This window comes from Urocitellus parryii, chromosome 1, assembly GCF_045843805.1.
Source record: "Urocitellus parryii isolate mUroPar1 chromosome 1, mUroPar1.hap1, whole genome shotgun sequence".
In the NCBI taxonomy this organism is placed as follows: Eukaryota; Metazoa; Chordata; class Mammalia; order Rodentia; family Sciuridae; genus Urocitellus; species Urocitellus parryii.
The window spans coordinates 225857576-225871508 of record NC_135531.1 but is presented as its reverse complement, the minus strand read 5'-3'; the positions used below and the strand labels follow the sequence as shown (position 1 = coordinate 225871508).

Below are 13933 nucleotides of genomic sequence, written 5' to 3'. Positions count from 1 at the left end.
CTGTCTTATAATATCCTTTTTCAAATCCAATAATCATGTAAGAACATGTTCATTGTATTGAAGTTCCATGACTTAATGCTTAAAAATATTATCATAAACTTCTTTTAATACAAGCAGATAGAATTGTTTATTTTCTATTCTTGCCTGATCAACTAGAAATTTCAGAGTTAAATACTAAAAAATAGGGGTCTGGCTTCCTGAATTTCAATTGCCCCTCCTGGGACATCTTAACTATATTTCCCATTCTATAAAATGGGGACAATAATGCAAAGTTTACTACATAAAGGGTTTAGACAAGAGTAAGAAATGGCCTTATTACTTGGCTACTCTGAAAATTTTTTCTTGATCAAGAAGTGGGAGAAAAGAGAGCAAATTTTTTCTAGCCAGGACCCTTCTGTTTTACATACACCAGTTTTGAAAGTTTTCACTTGTTAATGCTTTCTAAAACTTACAGACACCCTAATATAGAGGTATCTTAGTCCTTCTAACCCAACTTCAATGATGGGAAACATGGCTGGTAATCAGCATGATAGAGGTTACTGGAAGAAAACCCACAAAATGCTCCCACTTGGGTTTCCTTCTCTAATCAATTGCTATGGTTTACTGACAGCAATTAATGGGGAAAAAAATAAAATCACTCAGGAGATTAAAGGATATTTATGGAAAAGTTCACTTTAAAAGGATAATGGAAAGAACAATAATTAGCTAAAACCAGAAATAAATAGAAATGACCAAAACAAGTTCCAGAGCTAGGAATTAAAAGTTATTAGTAGGATGACAGTAATGATAACATTGTGTATATTTCAAAAAGCTGAAAGAAAGGGTTTTGAATGTTTTCACCATTAAAAAATGACAATGTGTAAGGAGATGGACATGTTTAAGCTGATTGAAACATTACATATTATGTACATGTATCATATCAAAACATTACTGAGTACCCCCAAAATATGTGTAATTTTTATGTTTTTAATGCATCAGTTAAAATACATTCAAAATTTTGAAAAGCACTTAAAAACAAAAATTAGTGCAGCTGAGCCCCCATAGGTCAGCTCTGCAAGTAGATTTATTCTTGAAGTACCAAACTGAATTTGTGGACCATGTTGGGCCATATTACTAAGAAAGATGAAAGGTCTCAGAATTCAGAGCCCATCTGCAATCAGCAGGAATCCCATACTCTGAAAACCAAGGCCCTTTTCTGATATTACAAAGCAGGGCAGCTCTCTGTCTAGCCTTAAATAGAGGTGAAATACAAGAACAGTACTGCCTATTTCAGTAGAAAAACATTTATTTTTTAAAAGACAACTCCCAAGGACCACAAAATCAAGAATATATAAAAGGGGGAATGAAAACATTACACATTACTCTTTACTGACCCCTGTTGGTTGCCTTCAGAAGTGAAATGCCCTGAACTCCAGGAGAGCCAGCTCAGAGAACAAGGTTCTTCCATGTCATGAAAAAAAAATCCTTTCACTTCAGATGACCCCTAGTAGAACTCAACCCTAAAGCACACGCTGCAATAATTTCTATTTATGGGGTTCCCAGAATGGAAATTGGGAAACGGCCTCATGGATCAGCCCCAAAGACCTTGCTAGGTCCCTTGCAGTTCTGTGACCCTCTACCTCTAGGTAGAAAAGCTTATATAAGTGCTGTCATGAACATTTCTGATAGAAGGAAAAGATTTTTTACCTCTTTCTCTATTTTGAGCAGCTTCTTTACAGCCACCTCCTTGTCCTGTGATATCCATTTGGCTCGATAAACACTCCCAAAACTTCCTCCACCGCAGTTTTCAAAAAACTGCAAGTCATCAAATTTAATTTGCACAAAGGAGGTACCGAGAGACGACATCTCATAATGACAAAGTAGTATACTTCCACAAAATCTGCAGGAAGAAAGAAAAAAATTGAATTACAAATAAGTTTGAAAAATCCTTTGAATCTTACTTTAGATGGTGAATAACGAGTCCTCTGAAACTTCCAGAAAGGCCATGATCACTTAGGAAGAAGAAAAGCAAGACAAATCAAAATAAAAACACTCACTCTGGCAGCCCGTGCAAAATTCAACGGCAACTTGTCCAGACTTTGAAATGCAGCTGTCCACAGAGAAATGGCTCAGATTTCCCCCCAACAAAACCTGTAGCAGCACTTCCTACACCGGTATCCCAAAGAGCTCTGCCTAAAGGCTACTGTGTCACCAGGTCTCCTATCAGGAAGCCTGACAAACGGGAAGCGTCTTTCAGCAGCAAGCTAGCACAGCTCTCCTGGCAGCTGTGGTTGGCCACCTCTAATACACATAACCTAAGCCACGGAGCATCCCGCACCAGCCCAGCCAAAATGCTGCCAACAAAATGCACAGTCAATGCTTAAACTCCCATAACATACTTCCAGCTTAGAGATGATAGAAAAGTTGGCCAAGTATCTTCCAAATGTGGCTTCCTGAACTGTATACTGTAGCAGAACTTAATTAAAGAGTAAAAAAATTTGCCCTTGATTACAATATATTAAGTCATCCAAAGAACACTGCCAAGGATGTTTTAAAAAATATTATGTTTGTTTCCAGAGTAACACGCTACTCCTCCTAGAGATTATTACAATGATATTTTCTGTGGTTTGAGGAGTCTTCCTATTCTCCACTAAGAATGACCAGGTAAATGATTCGGGCATCATACCTGGCCCCACCTTCCAAAAAATGTGTGTGTGTTGCGGGGGAGGATGAGGGGGAGAGAGAAAGCAATGTAGCAAAATGTTAAGAACTGACAAATCTAGGTAAAATTTTTTTCTGTGAGATTTGATTTCTTTTTCAAAATAAAAAGGTTGAGGGGACAGTTTGTATCAATATAAATTCACCAGATTTTCTCCATAAACAACTTGAGGCTCAGAATAATGTACACAGTCAGCTCAGAGATCTTAATATGCAGATGACTAGGAACATCAGGTCACTAAGGAAAGCTGATTTCTTGCACAAAGCCAAACTGTGCTCTACTTTGGTGAGAGGGCAAGAAAGGGAAAGAGTTGTTTGTCTATCCTCTAAAATTTAGAAACGGTCCACAAAAAAATTGGGAGTTTGGGGGAACCATGTATCCAGTTATAGACTAAAATAATATTCATCCTACCGGCTTTTGCTACAATTCATACTCAGTTAATTGTACAAAAGAAAGTTTGGATAAAATTTAGGATTGTGCCAAAGGTAGGAACATACTTAAGCTAAAAAATTTGTTTAACGAAATACAAAATACATGTGCAAGATTTTCTCATGTTACAGATGCTATGTCTATATTTTTTTCTTAATTAACAATCATAAAAAATGAAATAGGACTATAAAACTATGAAACATTAAGTCTTTTGCCCTACTGTTCCCCACATCTAATTCTCACTCTCCAGAGGCAACTAATTTCAAATTCTTTAGTATTTCTTTCTGGTATTTAGCTCCACATTTCTAAACAATAAGCTTATATTGCCATTTCTTGATTTTCCCCATTTTAGATAATATCTATTAATTTACCCCCATGAAAAATAAGGATTTAGTTTTCCTATATCATCCTCATTCACCTCCACGCATACAAATGTCACACTTGCCCAATCCTGTTTTCAATCATACTGGAACATTTGGTTAAGTAAATATGCAGAGTGTATAGTAGTCTGACAAAGTAAATATTATATCCAGCAGTGCTATACAGGATTTAATGCTTACATTTCCCTTCTTGAATAACATTTTGCCTCTTCTAAAGTTATTAGTTATCCTGTTTTTTGTCATTTGTTATTTATTTAGCTTTTTATATTCCTAACATGAAAAGGCTATATTCCTAATAATACTCATCAATTCTTTCAAGAACTGAAAAATGTCTCTTAATAAACTGAAAACAGCAGGTTCTTTCTTTCTTCTTCTTTTTTTGTGTAGCAGGTGAGGGTTCTATTTTTTTCTTGGAGACATTTTCTCTGTACACCTCATCCTGCTTCAGTGTGGCTGGAATGGCTGCTCTCTAAGCCTGACCTAGACTAGGCCTTCCCTTTGCTACCATTCAAGAATTTTCCTTCACCTTTTTCTTTTGAGGAAATCCCTGTCCTTGGACCTTCCATTTTCTCTTTCTTGGTTTATTTCTGTGTTTTGACAACATCCCTCCCATTAGATACCTGGACAGAATTCACAGACTGCAACTCTTTTTGAGAACCTGTATATTCTGAAATGTCTTCTTTGGTAGCCTGGCTGAATATGCAATTCTGTGTAGAAAACCACTTTCTGTATAATTTTCAAGGTATTACTTCTTCTTCTTCTTGTTTCTAACATGGTTATTGAAGAGTCTGATACTACTCTTATAAGTAATCCCTTTTACATGATTTTATCTCTCTGAAAGCTTTTAGGATCCTCTATTCATCCCTGGAACTCCAAGTTTTATTGGGACATGCTTAGGGGTGAGTCTTTCTTAAATGCTGGTAGAAAATTTGAACTCAGCTATCTGTAACTCATGTCTTTGATTCCAGGAAATTTTCTGGTGTTGTTCCTTTACCATTTAGAGCCACAATTTCTTCATGTCTTCTCACTGCACATATGCACCTGAAGAACAGCTAGCAGCTCCCCATGTGTGCTGAACTATCTCACACCTCCATATTTTGCACAGGCTAGTGTCTCTACTTCAAATGCCTATCTCTGCCCAACAAACTTGTGTGCAGGGTACCTCTTTGAGCCCCATTAAGAAAACTTTATATTCTTTCTCTTCTGTACCTCAGCATCTTTCTAAATCCATTCATCTTTCCCACTAAATTCCCAACAGGCATACATTTCCAAATTCACTTCCATTTCCATCTGGTTATTTGGCACCCTGTACATAACCAGGCACACAGTGTGTACCTTTTCCATTCAAAACATTTGAAAAAATTAATAGTTTGTGGTTATTCTTTCATTGTGCATTTTGCGGCTAGTTTTCAAAGATTTCAATCATCTAGTTTTCAAAGATCAGCTAGATTTCAAAGATCTAGTTTTCAAAGATTTCAATCAAATTAAGTAAAATCTGAGACCTGTAGATTTTACAAGTGCCCTCGGAGGATTCTGAAGTAAATCCTGATTTGGAAACTGCTACCTAGGCTTTCTGGGAGATTGAGGAGAGTGTGTGGATCTTCACAAGGTCCCTCTGAGTCTCGAGGACTAGAGAAATCCTTTTCAAAATAAAGGTATAGATCTGAACCAGGATGAGATCAATAGGAATTAATCTAACTCCATGTAGAAGCACCATTCTCCAGGATCTTCACCACTTCACATGAGGCAACTAGTCATGTTCTTCCCAGAGTCACAGTTACTCACATTGTGATACACCCTGCCATTTGGGAATTGGCAATGCATGAATGGAACCATGCAATTACTTGAATGTTTTATTGAGACTGTAAAAAAATTAAGTCCCATCTGATACTGAAGAGACTAACAATTCTAGGGTGTCTAGTGAGCTTGGCAAAGCATTGTGCACTTAGCTGAAAAACTTGGTTGAGGTTTCTATTCCCATACCCATATGAATGTCAGAAAAAAATATATATATATACACACACATATACATGTGTGTATGCATACATACCTTCTTCTGGTTTATGACCAGAAGAATAAAAAAATCTGAGTTGTATGTCAGTTATAACTAGAGCATCTTGGGGAAGACTACTACCTGACCAAATTATGTTCCAGTTTTTCAAACTGAGTACACCAGTGGCGAGTCATCTGTGTAGGTTTATTTACACAGATGACCAAATGTTTATTTACACAGGGTACCAAATCACATACAATGTTTTCAACTCACCATGATAAAAAATTGCTTTACACACAAAAAAAGCAATTTTTCTCCATGTAACAATTTTCAGTACTAACTTTTTAGCACTGGCAAAGCTGTTTTAAATATTATCTACCACACAACACTGAGGGGTAACCTAGAACAGTAGTATCAGAATAAATCAAAGAATAGAAAGATGGCACAACTCTGAAGATCCTAACAATGTGGTCAGGTCCAATTATGTGAATACTTGAGTAGTATGCCAAATATTTTTAACCTAAAATTTTTCTTAAATTAAAATCAAAACAAAAATTTAACTACTAACTAAATGAATGAAAACATATACAGCATCATTAATTATCAAAAATAGTCATATGAAAATTAGAAACCTTAAAAGGAGTATTATTCCACTTTTTAAAAAGTTTGCAATCTTCTAAATTCCTTCCATTTAATGTCCCATGATTGATAGTCCAAAAGTTATTATTAAGTATACACTGTATTACTTGACCTCCTTGAAAAGTTTTAGTTTCAAACAACAGATATTTCAGCAAGAAGTAGCACAGTCCAGGGGAAGGAGCCCTACTAGATCTAGCAGCAAATCCAAACTTATAATCTATTAGACCTTGGGCAAAATACTAAGCCTCTTTGCTCTGTTTTCTCACTAGCAATAATAATTTTTCTGCATATAATTTAGAAAGTGGGAGATGATATGAAAGTGCCTTCCTTGGTGCCCAGTACATAGTATACACACAATAAATGAAAATCATTTTTTTTTTTAAATAACAACATATTTAGCCATCTATTCCTTCAGTCTTCGTGGTCAGGTGTGCTTTCCTTGATAGTTTTCCTCTCCCCATTTTAAAAATTGTTTTCTTTTATCTTTCCATTACTTTTGCAGAGAAATTATTAATAAATAAATACTATTGGTCTATAAATCCTTTTCATGTACTTTTCTTTGTTTTCCTAACTCCTCTCTTTGTTGCCCTTTATTTTCTTGTCATTTTTCATTTTTGTCAGATCGATTTCATTAGCAATTATAGTTTTTACTTATTTTTCCCAGAGAGAATATGTAGTTATTAAAATGTAGTACTTTTTTTTGGCACTTTTTAGATATTAGCATTTCTAGAACCTGTTTATTCAATCACAGCACTCACTGTGGTAGAGCCTGAGAGTACACACCTTCCCTGGTGGCACTGTTCTTTCAGATCTTATCTACTGCCTATTACATGGACACCTAATTCTGGAAAACTGTAACCTTCTTCATCAAATAATCATTTTTTAAAATTATGATGTTCAGTTAAGTCTACTTGATAAAAGGATTAATTTTATTAGAAATAAGGGAACTTTGGACATTCTCTGGATGTTTCTACCTTTTAGTGTACATGGGCCTACAATTTCTGAATTTAGATTTTTGGGGGGAATGGGGGCCATACCAGAGTGGAACCTGTGTGTTATCTACCATTAAGTTACATCCCCAGTCCTTTTTTTTTTTTTTTTTCTTTTTTTTGAGATAAGGTCTTACTATATTGCTGAAGCTGCCCTTGAACTTGGGATCCTCCTGCCTCAGTCTCTCTAGTCACTAGGATTACAGGTGTGTGCCACCACACCTGGCTCCTTCCTCTCTTACTATCCCTAATTTATACTTTCCTTTCCCCCTTCTTCACAAAGTTATAAGTTTATTTCTGATTCAATTAGGGAAAAAAAAACTAATTTGTTTTATCATGACCTGGATAAGGTTTTTTAAAAAGATTTTTCAAAAGTAGCCTTTGGCCTTCAACAAATTTTTTTGCCAACCTTGCTGCCCTAATATTCATGTATACAGGTGTTATTTCAGCCTCCTTCACACAGATGATAAATAAATTAAATTTGCTTATCTTCATGTATAAATAAAATGATACTACTTGGAATCATTGGTGTTGTTGTTTTGGTAAGTCTTACATTCAAAAAATGGAGAAGTCAGGCATGGTGGTGCAAACCTCTAATTGCAGCAGCTTAGGAGGCTGAGGAGGAAGATCACAAGTTCAAAGCCAGCCTCAGCAACTTAGGGAGGCTCCATGCAATTTAGCAAAACCCTGTCTCAAAATAAAAACATGAAAAGGTCCGGGATGTGGCTCAGTGGTGAAGTGCCCCTGGGTTCAAACCCTGATACCAAAAAAGAGGTGGGGTGCAGGGGGGGTAGCTCTGGTTTGGTGTAGTTCTCCATAATGTCAGGTCAGGGTCAAGGATTCAAAGACTCTATTACTGAACAAAAATGCTGTTCTACTAGGTCATTTTTTAAAAAATCACTTAAAAAGATAAGAGCTACAAGACTAACTAAAGGAGATTAGGCATTCGATCAATAAATAACTACACTGTGTCTATCATCAACATTTCCTTCAAGACTGCTCTCAAAAAACAACATATCATGCATAGAATATGTTGGGCTGAGTGAATAAATTTCAGATATGGATAACCGGCAGAAGCCAACTTTAAATAAGAGTCTAAAAGACAAAACAGCTATTGTTTCACCACCCCACCACCAACAATCTATGCTTTACCATACATATAATAAAACTCTCTAGTTAAAACAATTAATGAGTCAACTTCCATTGCATGCTTCCTTGCCAGAAATGTCATTGGAAATAAAATAAAGGAAGACCAGGTAAGTGGTCAGTGGGGGTGCTTATGCCACGAAAGTGCTGTGTGGAATGTGTCTTGCTACAACCAAGCCAACTACAAAAGGGGAACAGCTACATTCATGTCATGGACCACTGCAGGGGCTTGCCATGACATAAGGAAGAGGAGACCAGGGTTAAGTCAAATCAGGAGTAGGGAGAGGGCATACTGGGGTTGGCTGGAGGAAGCAGGCACAGGTATATAGGGTGAGGCCTACTTTCTGGACCAGCTTCCCCCACATCCTTGGGGCCTGATGCTGCTCATTACTTGTTTCTATCCTGGAACGACTTTTCTGTCAAATAGAAAGTATCTAACCTTCCTGGCTGCTGACAAATAAGGTACAATTTTACACTAATAACCTAGAACAAATGTTCTCTAAATATGTGTGTTAAAGCCTGGTCATCCCTATGTTAAAGTGAACCATTAACAAATGGGAATGTTAAAACTAGAAAATACTAAGACCCTGTATTACGCTTTGCTGATCCAGAGCAAAACTACCTGTGGATACAAGTTACAGAAAGAATTCTTGGTTCTTCAGATTGCCCAAACAGAAAATATGCTGCCCTCTCAGTCATGAGTGATCCATCTCTGAGTGTTCAGTGGGAGGTGAGGGCATGGAGTGGAGATTTCTGTATCAATTGGGTGAGCAGAATGGATGCTTCTTCAAGATACACTCCAGTCCTATATGTATGATGACTAATCAGCCTACTATGAAGTACTGAGAGTCTCCTTTCTGTTACGAGAATGCAGTCATGAACCTGACAGCAAACATGAAGAGCAATGATTAACATCAGGATGGAAAAATGGAAACTCTCCTCCCCAGGCTGGGAGGATGAGAGATACATTCCAGATTTCCATCCTACAACTCTCCCTTCTCCCACATTCTCAAAGCAAAGAGCTCTCTTCATCTTGAAAGCCAGAGAATAACCACAAACTATAAAAACTCTTCAGATGATGATGTACCCCTATTCTTTTCTTAGCATATGGAATTACATTACCCCATGCAGCAGGCTGAGCTGCAAAGCTTAATGGTGCAAGTACCCTTTACTAGCACCAATCCCAAGTTCCTTATATACACATTCCCATATGTGGAGTACACAGCACTGTGCAGATGATATATGAATAAACACATGCCCTACAACGTCAATTTTACTTTACCATTTGGCGGAATAAGCTTATCTGACACATGGGTGCTTTTGTGTCAGGTCCTTTTTTTGTATTGGTTTGCTCAATTAAGTACAATAAAAGAGGAAAGAACTTTTAAGATTAAATACAGGATTTTAAAGAAAACACTTACATTGAAGGTGCTTATGGCTATATGTACAGTCTCCTGAAGGAATACATTTCTTCTTCACTACAACAGGGCACTTTGGTAGAAAAGTTTAATAGGCAAATATTTACTCTGTGATCTACGCATAACAATTATTTCCTTCTCCTTTTGGTTTTTTTTATATGGAAGTCCAGAAATGAGTAAAAAAAGAATGAATGGTGTTAGACCCAGAAGACAAGCTGTGCTTAAAATCAGCTATAAGAATGACTTCAAATGATTTCAGTTGTAGCCTCTAAGTCTTAAACTTCCCTTGTTCATATAACTACCAAATTATTCATATGGACATTAAATTCATTAATTTTCAAATCCTCCCCCAAAACGTTACAAAGCTTACAAGCACAGAGGTATGTACACAGAGCCACTTTAGAAATCCTTATACTCAAAGCAGAAGAGTAGCATGAAAGCCTGTCCACCCCCAATTACATGTAAGTGTGATTTGAGAGCAGGGCCAGCTACTAAGGGTAAGACTTAGCTATGAGAGATGGGACAAGCAGCTTTCTTTGGGTACAGCTTGAGACACAGAAACACCCCTCTCTACCACTCAGTTATGGTGGCCAAAATTTGAGAGACTGGCTCAAGCATTTCTATGTACTGTCCCATATATTTATCCTTAGGAAGGAGGTACTACTGTACCCAATTTACATGTGAAGAAATTGAGGATCAAGGGTAGAAAAGTTGCCTAAGCTGACTACCTAATTTACAAGTGACACAACTGGGATTCAACGCAGGTCTGCCTCCAAATTCATATCATTTTTTTCCACCACATCATTCTGCCACCTCCTTCTAATTTTCCTTTTTTCCTTTAAACAGATCCTTCTCTTATTACAGTAATTATCAGGTTGCTTACTATCCACCTGAAGTTCAATTTGGGCTTTAATTTCCTTTTAGCAACTATGGCTGCTTTGTAGTCACAGTCTTCTACTGTGTTGGGATTATTTAACTGCTATTAGGGCATAATCCTTGCTTCAGCTGTCTGTAGGAGGGTCTGACACAAAAGCACCCATGTATCAGTCAAACCAATCTAAGCGCTAGCATTTATGGCTCTCTTCCCTTAACAGGTTCAGTTTTCTGATCACAGCTGGAACTCTGCTTATTTGTGTGTGGCGGGGCAAGGTTAATAGCCACAAAAGTAGTAGCCTAAATCTTCCCTGCAGTAAGACCTAAAGGTGTCTTGACTGTTCCTATTACATTTAGATAGACAAGACACCCACCCTGTCAATCTGTCCTGGGCAGAATAAAATGGATAACAAATGATCCAAATTGATTTTTATTTCCAACATCTCAGGATACAGATATAAGGCTGCTTTATTTCAAGAACCACAAACACCTTTTTCTAGTTCAACACACACACACACACACACAGTCTCTCCTCTCCTCTAAATCTGTCAGTTTCTAAAATCCACTGTCCCTTTTGCTTTCCTCCACACTAATAGCTTCACTTTAAGTCTGACCTCTTTTCATGATACATCTTCATAATTTCTCCTGAGTTTTCTCTGATGATTATTCACTCCACGCCCTTTGTAACTCCTGTTTATTTTACCAAAGCCCTATCAAAGTCAGTTTCATTGCTTATTCCAGATAGGCACTGAGCCAATGTATTGCCAATAACACTCACTCTGTGCTAACTTAAAATACACAGTGCAACTTGCCAAGTTTCCTTATTTGGCAAGAAGGTCCCTCAGTTCCCAAGATCTTTGACCATCCATTTTTAGATCCAAATCCGCATGCTTAATATTTGGATATTACTCTCTCCTTAATGTCTTCTAATGTAGCCCCTAAAGGAATAAGGAAGAGACCAATCATCTATTGGCTTTCCTAGGCAAGAAAAAAAAATTTTTTTTCTTCTTACCTTTGTGTTATGGTCATTTACTCTGGAATTATTACCACTAAAGTTTTTTTTATATAAACATTTTCAGTTTAAAAAAAAACTTCCAAAATAATCCCCAAAAGTTAGAGTAGAAATTAAAATATGAAGATTAAAATAAACAGTGCACACTGCTCCAAAAGACCATGTTTCTTTATCTTAATTCTCTCTTTCCAAACAAATCAAACTCATATTCATTTACAATCTCCCAAATCTCTCACTATTGTAGCAGGAATCTAAAACAAAAGCTCTACAAATGACCAAAACCATAATTAAAATGCAGCCATCCAATTTTTTGAAAATCAGAAAAGACATGAAACTTCACTGGGGAGACAGGCCTACTATAAAGAAGGCACTAACGGGTCTCTAGTTTGTTTTTGTCTTTAAACAGTGTGGATACACTGAATCCTGCCTGTTGGTTTCACCTTAGGTCCCGAAAGTGAGAAGGCTGTCCCTATCAAAGCTTTAGAGGTAAAATGGGATTATACTTCGACAACTATCTTGAATACCCTCGAATTCATTCTGTCAGAAAATTCTCATGCACATTATTAGTCTGCTTTTGTAAAATCGTTGGAATGGGCCACCAAATGGTGTGCTTTCATTATTAACCAACAAAAATAGTAATTAAGTTCCCCATAAACAGTGCTTATGCGGGATCTCAAGGCGCATCAGAAACATACATTATCAGCAGTCTAACAATGATTCCCCCATTGTTTTTTTAGGCAGTTCGATGTCATCTACCCAGTTTTTAATTAAAGTTTTTCTGAAAACTGTCATGTGCAAGCGAGGCGTAGCGGGGGGCCTCGGCACACACCTCCGGGCCTGGTGCAGGACTCAGAGCCCACGAGATTCCGGGCACCCGAGGATCTGCACAGCGGACACCCTGGGCTGCCGCGGAAGGAAAGGTGGAGGCGGCGGAGGGGAGGGCGCCCAGGCTGCCCAAGGACGCGGCCGGAAGGGCAAGGAGCGCCCGCGCTGGGTGGGGGACACCGTTCTCGTCAAAGTACCCCAAAAAAGCAGAAGTTGGTTCTCTCTCCCTCACACGCAGACTTCGGCTGGGAAGAGTCCCGCACCCGGCTCTGGTTGGGGAGGCTGGCGTTTCGTCTGGGGAGTGCCCCGTCCCCCCCACTCTCGCAAGGCCACCTCTTGGCGCTGCCCCGGGGGTCGCGGGCTCGGCAGGTCGCCCCCACCACGGCCGCGAAGCCCGACCCGCTCCAGCCTGCGCCCCGCTCTTCCGGCGCCAACTTCTCGGTGGGACCTGCCCCAACTTCCCCGACCGGGCTCGGCCGCGCCGCGGCAGGTCAGGCGCCGACACAGCGAGCGCCGAGCACAGAGGCTCCCGCCGCCGCCGCCCGGGCGGGCCTCCGCGCGGGCGGGGCGCCCTTGAAGTTCCCGGCCGGCGGGGCTCCCCGGCAGGGCCTCTGCCCCAAAGCACCGGGACAACTCGCGAGCGCGGCGGGCCTGGCGTCTCCTCCCCGGCCTCCCTCCGCGGCCTGCAGCCTGGCCCCTACCTGGCTCCCGGGCCGGGTGCGAGCAGCTGACGGGGGGCGCAGAGGCCCGGCGCGACGAGGGCGGGGGCAGGGGTCGGGGGACGGCGGCCGGCGCAAGCTCCCACGCTTCCGCCGGAGTCAGGAGTTGAACATTCCGCCTCTCCGCGCGGCGCCAATGAGGAAGACAGTCGCCGCAACAGCACCACCTACCTCCGGGCGCTGAACCGCGGGCCTCCCTGCCCTCCGCAGCCCGGCCGCAGCTCAGACGCTCAGCTAGCGGGGCGTGGGGAAGGAGCTCGGGTCTCTCCGGCCTTCGTCCTCCAGGGACCGTCGGACCAGAGTCCGGAGCCCGCGGAGTGGGGCTGAGCGGGGCGCCCCTGCCCTGTCCTGGGACAGGAGGCGCGTGGCTCCTAGTCCTCTGCTAACTTTAACATCTTTTTGACAAGTTATCACCACCTATTCTGTCAACTCAGTCCTCCTAACATAGGCGCTGGGGGTACAAAGAGATTGGAGATTGCCTCAAGCCCTACAGGAATAAATTCCCTCTAATTCATTAGTAAAGAAGGGAATAAACATGAAAAGTGATTTCTGGAAGAGAGGGCTGCAGGTGCCTCAGTGGGACCATCGGGAGATACCACCGGAATATTGAAGAGGGCTCGTGGTTTGCTGCTTTAATTGATGACTTTAAGTTCAGGTGCATTCAACTTCAGATGAGGAGACAGAGTCTATTGCATGCAAGCAAAAGGTGCCAGTGGGCTTTGGGAGGAAAAAAGAACTAGATTGTTGATAGTGAGGATGATTCTGTGGAACAAAGTGAGAGTAAGTTGCAAAAGTATGGGCAACATTGTCCA

At 40.1% G+C, this 13933-nt stretch overlaps 1 protein-coding gene across 4 annotated transcripts in view; it reads right to left on the bottom strand.

Annotated features, from left to right (window-relative positions):
* Map3k20 (mitogen-activated protein kinase kinase kinase 20) overlaps positions 1-13254 on the bottom strand; it is a 174620-nt gene extending 161366 nt beyond the window's left edge. Inside the window, exons 1-2 of one of the 4 annotated variants that reach the window (XM_026389532.2) lie at positions 13104-13254; positions 1687-1879 (exon numbers count right to left, since the gene is read on the bottom strand). In XM_026389532.2, the coding sequence (XP_026245317.2) occupies positions 1687-1845 (159 nt within the window). In that variant the 5' untranslated portion in view covers positions 1846-1879; positions 13104-13254. Of the gene's footprint in view, positions 1-1686; positions 1880-2036; positions 2230-12406; positions 12904-13103 lie in introns of those variants that run through there. The other 3 variants (XM_026389530.2, XM_026389531.2, XM_026389529.2) reach the window with 3 other exon arrangements.
* Between the last annotated feature and the right edge of the window lie 679 nt (positions 13255-13933).